This window comes from Primulina tabacum, chromosome 17 (genome assembly GCF_025594145.1).
Source record: "Primulina tabacum isolate GXHZ01 chromosome 17, ASM2559414v2, whole genome shotgun sequence".
In the NCBI taxonomy this organism is placed as follows: Eukaryota; Viridiplantae; Streptophyta; class Magnoliopsida; order Lamiales; family Gesneriaceae; genus Primulina; species Primulina tabacum.
The window spans coordinates 12943375-12952250 of NC_134566.1; the positions used below are offsets into that span (position 1 = coordinate 12943375).

The 8876-nt window shown below is 36.9% G+C and overlaps 2 protein-coding genes and 1 non-coding gene across 5 annotated transcripts; 2 read left to right on the plus strand and 1 right to left on the minus strand.

The window, feature by feature from the left end:
- Nucleotides 1–613: 613 nt before the first annotated feature.
- Nucleotides 614–2863, plus strand: LOC142532024 (growth-regulating factor 7-like). Its single transcript, XM_075638325.1, has 4 exons — nt 614–1228; nt 1354–1512; nt 1637–1994; nt 2090–2863. The coding sequence occupies exons 1-4, from the start codon at nt 853–855 to the stop codon at nt 2682–2684; spliced, it is 1488 nt and encodes a 495-aa protein (XP_075494440.1). The 5' UTR covers nt 614–852; the 3' UTR covers nt 2685–2863.
- A 1429-nt stretch (nt 2864–4292) lies between these two features.
- TRNAL-AAG (transfer RNA leucine (anticodon AAG)) lies at nt 4293–4373 on the plus strand. The gene has a single exon. It is a non-coding gene; the product is annotated as a tRNA-Leu (tRNA).
- A 381-nt stretch (nt 4374–4754) lies between these two features.
- Nucleotides 4755–8651, minus strand: LOC142531079 (polyadenylate-binding protein-interacting protein 12-like). Of its 3 annotated transcripts, XM_075637102.1 has the most exons (12): nt 8402–8651; nt 7693–8268; nt 7302–7412; nt 7172–7216; nt 6995–7067; nt 6800–6912; nt 6653–6712; nt 6523–6570; nt 6370–6438; nt 5833–5883; nt 5235–5296; nt 4755–5139 (listed from the first exon to the last, which is right to left on the minus strand). In XM_075637102.1, the coding sequence occupies exons 2-12, from the start codon at nt 8194–8196 to the stop codon at nt 5082–5084; spliced, it is 1194 nt and encodes a 397-aa protein (XP_075493217.1). In that variant the 5' UTR covers nt 8197–8268; nt 8402–8651; the 3' UTR covers nt 4755–5081. The 3 variants fall into 3 exon arrangements, with proteins under 3 accessions (XP_075493217.1, XP_075493218.1, XP_075493219.1); XM_075637103.1 differs by lacking the exon at nt 5833–5883 and having other exon boundaries at nt 8402–8643; XM_075637104.1 differs by lacking the exons at nt 4755–5139; nt 5235–5296; nt 5833–5883 and adding an exon at nt 5374–5415 and having other exon boundaries at nt 8402–8647.
- Between the last annotated feature and the right edge of the window lie 225 nt (nt 8652–8876).

The following is an 8876-nucleotide window of genomic DNA, read 5'->3' on the forward strand; positions in this document are numbered from 1 at the left end:
TATCCTTTAATATTCAAGAAGTTCTTCCTGGTTTTTAAGGATTTTCTCCACATTCTATGGTACATAATATAGCATATTGCCATAATTTTGTACGTTTTTTGAATTTCTCTAAGATCTCCCGAGAGTTTAGAGGAATCCGGTACTATCTCTAAGAACCTGTTATTTTGAATCATAAGTTTACCTTAGGACTCTGATAAGTTTCTTCTTGATATCTAACCTTAGTTAGATCTTCTTGTTGTAAATATTCTAGAGTTCCGGAATAAATCATGTAAAAAGTTAATCTCGAACCAGGGTTCGGATTCATGTTAATTGAGAAAATTCTCCTCCTCAAACATTTAATTACTTAATAATAATAAAATTTGTGTTTGAAATAAATTAACATTAGGCTATGATATCATTTTTCCCAGGAAAATCGACCAATATAAATTATAAAGGTATTTTTGTAAATTTTAAACTATCTTGGGAGTTTGGACAAAAGTTTTTGATTGATAAGAAGTTAGCATAAAGTTGAGTTTGGATTTAAGTATTTAAAATCAATTTACCTTTTTTTCTTTTGTTTTTGGTATTTTTGGCCCGGTCAGTAAATTGTAGTAGTAAATAAAAAAAAGGGCAGCTTTGTCCCCTGTTTATTTAGCGTTTGTTTCTTAAACAACTCCAATTACAAGAGTTTTTCACTTGAGATTTCATTTTGGTTCATAATTTGGGAAAAGGCAGGTGGGGGTCCTGTTCATGAGTGGTAGTGCCTTCGATTCTCAGTAACAAGAACTTTTGTGGCGGTGGGGTTTTTCTTGTTTTGGTTTGTAGTGGTTATATCGAAACAAAGGGGAAATTTCTTTTCAAGGAAACAGTTCTATGGAAAAAGGAGCTAATAATAGTAGTGGGTTTTGCGTTTCAGACAAGAAATCGTCATTCACCACTGATGTTTGTTTGATGAAGCTACAGGGTACAGAAGCATCATGCCTATCCAAGATTTGCATGATGGGTTTCAATGGAAAAAATAATCTCCACCATTTTAGTGATTGTGCTGTTGATGATGGTGGCGGTGGAGGCCGTAGTACCTGTGGTGGGGTTTTGGGGCTCAGTGGCGGCGGAGCTAACGAGGTTGTGGCCAATATATACCTTGACAATGTCTCAGCTTCTGGTGTTTGTGCTGAAAAATTAACGAGTACGAGTTTGCAGCCTTTTCAAGTTTTTCCTTATTGTTCTACCACCCGCAACAAAAGCTCAGGTTAATTAAATATTCTATCTTTTATTCCTTTTATAGCCTCTTTCATTATGTCAACAGTGTTGGAAAGATAAAGGTCACTGCATATTTTTCTTATGTCCTTTTGTTGTTCTATTGTGTTGATGCAGGAGGGATGGTGGCCAGTGTGGGATTTCCTTTTACGTTTGCTCAGTGGAAAGAGCTTGAAAGACAAGCTATGATTTACAAGTACATGATAGCATCTGTTCCTGTGCCTGCTGATCTTCTCTTCCCGCTTTCAAGAAATTTTCCGGACTCTTCTGTGACATGTAAAGAAAAAAATGGCTTCTTTTATCTTCTCTGTTCAAAATTTCCCCTCTTTAGTGTTTTATTTTTGAATCAGATTTGAGATGGGTCTTTTCTATTTTTTTTTTAATTGGGATCTGGTGGTAGTGGCTGGTGGCGATTGTATGTACAGTGCTAGATATTCTAAAAAAGGAGATCCAGAACCTGGGAGGTGTAAGAGAACGGATGGCAAGAAATGGAGGTGTTCAAGGGATGTGGCGCCCCAACAGAAGTACTGCGAGCGCCACCTTCACAGAGGCCGTCCCCGTTCAAGAAAGCCTGTGGAAGTTAAAAGCAATGCTGAAACCCAAAAGAAAGCACGCCTTGAACAAGGCCCACTTCCCGCCGCTGTTCAAGCCAGTACTGATGCTTCTCAACAGTTTGCTGCTGCATATCAGCCCCATCTGTTGTACAATCCTAGAAGTGATCTTAGTGTCTCTACGCCTTCCTCTAAAGGAAATTACAGGTATAACATTGTTGGCTTCTATGAGGGGGTGACTTGGTGCACTGTGATTTGTTAATTTGTTTTCTCTGTATTGTAATCTTGATTGTGTGTTGAAGGGATATGGGCTTGATGATAGAAAGTGGCTTGGCTACATTGGAAGGAACTCAGCTGCAATTGCAACATATGATGGAGGCGCACATTGGAGTAACAAATGGAAGCTCCCCCATTTGTAATTTTCATGAAGATTATCCGGAGCAGCAGCTATTGAACTTGCTCCCTTTTTCAAATTTATCCGCCACAGAAATCGAGCCCCCATCGAGATTCACTGATGCTTGGTCCACTGATAATCTAAACAGCGATCAGAGGAATCTTTCCCCTTCAGTTAACTTACCTGTGGATATGACTGCTGAAAATGTGAAGCATTTTGATGGTCACAAGACCAAGGATGATTTGCGAGATTCAACTCCAGTTTCTTGGGAGCCATTTGCCCGTGGAGGGCCGCTTGCCGAGGCCTTGCAAGTGAGTACAGTTGCTTTAGGGGAATCGAATCCAGCATCCCCTTACCGTTCGATCAGCACCCCAGCTACTACGATTTCTTCGCCGTCTGGAGTTAATCAGAGAGCATTGTTTTCTAACTCGGATAGCAGTGTCTGCAATAGCCCAACACCTGCAGCTCCCCCTTCAGAAGCTGCGTTCCAGTGGCTTAATTAGAGCAAAGAGAAGCTAAGAAATCCCCCCTTTTTTTGTCTTAGTTCTTTAAATACGATATCTGGATTTTTTGGCTCTTTATTGTTGTTGTATTTTGTTCTTGTCACCTTTATTCTCTGTATGAGCACCTTGAGGTGGAATTTTTAATAATTTCACATTACAAAATTGATGGAATTGCTTGAGATATTGGAATGGTTTTTGTGTCCTTTGATTGATTAACTTGGAATTCAAATATTTCAGTTCAAAATGCATATTGGTTGTGTTTGGCGAAAAGCAGGGATGTAATCGAGCCGAGCCGAATTGTTGAATGTTTGAGCTTGGTTCGTTTATAATCGAGCCGAGCTCGAACTTTATTTAATGAATATATGCATGGCTCACGAGCTTATTCAAGCTTTTATCGAACCTAAACAAGCTTAATAAATATGAATTATCCATTTAAATTTTCATTAAATTAATTAAAAAATAAATTATATATTTAAAGAAAAATATATTATTCTTATTAAAATTTGTAAATTTATTATAATAAATAAATTTAATAGATTTTTCTAATGCAAAATCAATAAATCAAATATCAAAACTATTATTTTTTCATCTAAAAGATTACTAATGAACTTACCAACGAACATGTTCACAAGCTAACGAGCCGAATACTGTAAAGCTTGAGTTTGGTTTGTTTATCTTAACGAGCCTCATTCAACGAGCTTTTATCGAATCGAGCTTCGAATAGCTCACAAACGGTTTGGTTCGTTCACATCCCTAGCGAAAAGAATTTGATTGTATTTGAATGAGGACATTGTGTCACTACTAACACTGGCAAACTTGTTGATTTTGAAAGTTTAAAAAAATATCTAGTTTGTTTTGTGCGAGACTGACTGTTTATATATATATATATACACGAATTTGTTACCCTGCACACCAAGTGTGCAGGGTATCATGAGCACCGCCTACGTGGCGGTGCATGATTGGTCAGTCTTCTTTTAAAAAAACAAAACAAAAAATTTTGTGTGGTTGTGGGCGTGCCACGTAGGCAGGCGCCCACATGTGTGCAGGGTATCATTATATATATATATATATATATATAAAAGTAATACATTTTCATGGGTGACCCAAATAAGAGACCGTCTCACAATACGACTCGTGAGACCGTCTCACACAAGTTTTTGCCATTTTCGTATCAGTACTATTTTAACTTTCCCCCTTGTTACCGATGGATCGAGGTTAAGAGTGGTAAACCAATCGAATGTGATTTTGACTTGAAGAAGATTTATCTGAGCTCGATATCTATTGGAAATTCGAAAATTCTAATATGTTTTGCTAGAATTAAGCCAATCGAAAACAAAGGATCAAAATATCTCTTATATTTTTATTATATTATTACTAAAACATTAAAATTCAGGACCAACTTCAAATTATTAAACAAAATATTTTGGAACGCAAATTAATTGACTTGTGCGTAATAAATTGAGATTTGTGGTGAACCTTTGGCACTTCTACATTTTTTGAATAATACAATCATTATAATGTCATACAAACTTTCAATTGATATAATTCACTCTTCATAGTTGTGCTACAAACAAAATAAAAATGTTTTGTGGTGCGTGACATGCATAAGTTGAGATGGCCGAGTTGGTCTAAGGCGCCAGATTAAGGTTCTGGTCCGAAAGGGCGTGGGTTCAAATCCCACTCTCAACAGATAAACTTTTTTTTTTTTCCCATTTTTGTGCATTTTAATAAAACCATTAAGATAGGAAAAAAGGTTTTTAGGATCTGTAAACAATGAGATGCTAATAACAATAAGAAGTGTTAAAATATGTATTACAATATTTAGGTTGAAGAGGTTAGAGAATTTTCATTAATTTTACTAAACTCGAATTTTGAGCTATCCTCCTCATCCACATATATATATTTTAGACTATATATATAGCCGGACTTGTCGAGTCAAAATAGGACGCAAAAATACGTTTGGATTCATCATTCAAAATAGCCATCACAAAACCAGAAAAAGAATGAAGAAAATCTTTCCTACTAAATTGTTAAACAACAAAATTTCTTGCTATACGACAATACAAATCATAAAAGAAAAGATGATATGATTAATTCGCAAAAATTAGTTTAGTTTCACTTCAGGTCAGAATCAGGAAACAGTAGAGGTACATTGAGGCTCAGCCTACCGAAATCGACACGATAATTAAAGTCTCGGACATGGTCGTCGTTCTCTACAATCTTAACAGGCAAACCATAAATATCCGATGCGGGTGAAGACACCACCATAGACGCGATAAGAAGAAAAACTAATAACATAAATGCCACAATATACTTTTTAAAACTTTCCGAATCTATGCAATGGGTTTATACATATAGAGAGAGGTGTTTATCAGAAAATTAGCTCATGAGAGAAACTCAGTGCATAGACTGGCGTGGTGCACGAGGTCGTACTGGGGTCTTCGACGGGCTTACCCTGCAGAAATTGTATTAAGGTGAGGCCTATTTGTCCACAAGGAAAAGAGGTTATGGGAACAACAGATGAAATGGTGACAAAGGGATGAATCAAACCTTATGGGCAGCGATCCTAAGACTGCACCACTGCAGTTAAGAGCAGCGATTGCGCTTTCAGCCTGCCAAACGATAAATGCTTATGTTGAATATCATCTCAAGTTGCAACAAGAAGAAGACCGAAAATCTGTCCCACACCCGCACCATCCCCCTCCTATGAAACGGCCAAAAAAGAAAGGGACTGCGTGTAGTGATGCAAAATTTTTCAGTCATGCAGTCTTCAACGTAACAATGATATACTAGCAGTCTTACAAGAAAATAAAGGATTCCACCATAAATCAAGATCCAATATTGAAAAAAATAAGCAAAAGCGCCTGAAAAGACTCTACCCAGGAATATGCCAGAATAATTGGTAGTTTCCTGTGAAGAGGACAATCAAAACCAAAACTACAAAACATCAAGAAAAGGGGCCAATAAATGGCATCAAACACAGAATTACCAAAAAGAAAGTAATTTTTTTAAACTCATCCTCCAATTTATACGCAAAACGAAAAAAAAAATGATACTAATATGGGAAAATGACATTATGAAATTAAAACGATGAAGTTTAAAGATAATCGAGTTGAAATTTAAGATCGTCAAAATCAGGTAAACTTACTTGCCACCAGAAGCTTAAAAGCAAGGATTCATTGACAAACATCTGGAGTGCCTAAGGAGTGAGTTGGAACTAAATTATCAAATACTTCTCAGGTTTTTCTTCAATACAAACAAAAAACTAAATAAATCCTTCAGCTCTTTAACCCTTAACAAACCACAAAATCTATACTCTTAAGACCTCGTGCACAAACTCCAAATAGGTTGACATAATTGCAAATGATATTCATTGTTATGTTAAAAAGGCTATTTATGTTAGTAAATAGACTTTCCATAAAATTAAAACGGCACACATTGGATGGAATCTATGTCCTGACAGAAGGTGAATGAACAAAACAGGATGCATTTCCCCTTGAATCGGCAAAAAATCTGTTAATGTGGAAAATCTTGTATTGAGTGTGGCTAAATTATCACTCCAATATATCACAAAAAATCATTTTCTCGTGTCGATCTCTCCACAAGGAAAAGATCTACACCCAAGACTAATCAAATCTCATATGTTAACACTAACCAGCAAGATCTTTAAATAAGTGTTTCTTACCATAATAAACTCCACAAAAGCTATACGAGTAGAGTGATGAAAGTCACCAAGCAACCTCAATCGATGAACCTGAACCAAAGAATGTGATCCATAGGATGGTAAAATTATCGAGAAATGAGTTAATTCTGAGTTATCGAATGAGCAAAGACATACCTCACCACAAATGGACTCAAAGAAGAGTTTGACATCAGCTTGAGTAACCTGCATTAAACAAGCAAACCGGCCAATGTTCTATAAATACTTATCATCAACATGTCAAATGTACAATAAACTCCAGAACTACCTTTTTATCGATGTTTGTACAGTAAATAGTTCTAGCACACATCTCCCTTTCATCCTCAGACTAGTGGCACAATAACAGAAATGAGTTAGTGTTTAATTCCCAACAAATACGTGTTACAGGTAGCATAAAAATGAAGTAAATTCTTACCCTAGGTAATAATGTCGGATTAACCGGTGCAATTGCAGTTTTGGAAGGCAGCACTCTCACAGGATAATATCCAAGCATAGTTCCCGCCAAACTCAAAGCATTTCTAGCCCCTTCTGCAAGTTTTCTCCAGAGAATGTCATGTGATACAACTCTGTCAATAACTGTAATACGTCACCAAACAACTGACCAACTTACCTTCATCAGTGAATTCAACAAACGCAAAACGTAGAACAGAATTAGGGTCGCCACAAACACGGCAGTCCACCACCTTCATCGAGAATCTCTTGGTAAAAACACTTGAAACATATACTGTGTAGTAAAAGCAGATTCAAAACCACAGAGTTTAAGGAATAGTTACTAACAGGCACTTACCTGTCCACAATTAATGAAAAGAGCTGCAAGCTGCTCTTCAGTAACCTGTATTTCAAACAAGACATGCTGTTATTAAAAACTATAAGAGGTACTAGAAAAACACAGACCTCAAAATCTAAATTCTCTGTACCTGATGATCAATGTCAGATACATACACAGTCCTCCTGATCACATCATCGCTTTGAGCCATGCTTGTTCGGCTATTCATCCTCCGTTTTCCTTGAGGATAGCCATTTCTCTTCTGTACATATCAATACCGTAAGCAAAATAAAAAACAAACTTAAGCCCTATAACAAAACGTGATTATAATGGTGAAAGGAGATTACTGATTACTATAGTCCATTCAAACCATTGAGTTAATGTAATTCAGAATTAATCTTCATCAACCAAATAATGAAACATGCAATTATAAAACCTGATTATTACAATGAAACATAAAAATACGAAGAAAAGAAAAGGTGGGAAACCATTTCAATAGAAACTCATTTGGGTGGAGAAAAATTGCCAAATAAAATACCAACCCTTCTGAAAGAATTTCCGGTCGGAGCTCCCGAGTTAGCATGTTGCTGCAATAAAAAACCGTTGGCGCTGTACCCAAAGTGCCCTGCAGCCGCCGCAGCAACATGTGTCGGCGCCATCAGCAACCTATGGTGCCCGCCGCTGCTAAAGGCAGCCAGCGATGGTGGCACAAATTCTTCCGCCATCGGGTTCAGTTTGGACAGCATTTCCTCTAAATCTCTCATTTCCCTCTTAAACGCCTCCCCTCCATCAGCATCCCCATAAATTTTATTCTCCAGAGACACTCCATCGGCGTTGATGGCGTGCTGCTGCAGCTGACGATGTCCGTTGGAAACTTTCTGCTGCATCAGATGGTAACTCTGATCGGTGGGCTTCGTTGACTTTTGGGAGTCGGCGGCGGCTTTCGTTGACTGCTGCTGATGATCCCCAGCGCCTCCGTGCTGCGCCACATCCCGATTCGATGACGTCATCGGGTTAAGCCCCCCAGCATCTTCCACCACCGCCATGATCAAAACCCTTGGGGAGAATTTTCTCAACTAAATATTTTTTCTTTATCTCTTGTATTTTCTACACGTGTTCTGCCATAAAACAAACACCCGAAAAAGCAAGAAACCAACCCAAAATTAATTATCTACTTCCATCGATCAAAGCATCAATTTTTTACCCCTTTGCAACAAATCAAGATAATAAATAATAATAATAAAATTTAACCTGATGGGTGAGTTCTAAACGGTGCCCATTGAACAGGAAGATCGCGAGCGAAGAAAAAATATCAAACGAGAAAGAGAACAGAGCTGATTTAGTATTTGTTTGTTTTTTTTTTATAGTATTCAGAATATTTTACCGAGGAGAAATGAGAAATGAGAAATGAGAAGAGAGTATCAGCAGTACGATAACTTTCACATACATACACACATAAGGTGTATGTATATGTAGAGAGAGAAATACAAATGTTTTAGTGAGATAAAAATTAGGCAAATATATGTTTTCTTAAGTCATCTCCAACTCATTACACTATCTTAGTGTCACACTAACTTTAAAATAGTATAATTCTTACACTAAATCTAAAACTCATTTCCAATCCATCAACTCTAAACTCTACACCAAAAAAAATATTCTCAGAATATTCTCTATTATTTTATTCACAACAAATAATTTATTTCACAAAATATTTTTAAACACAATA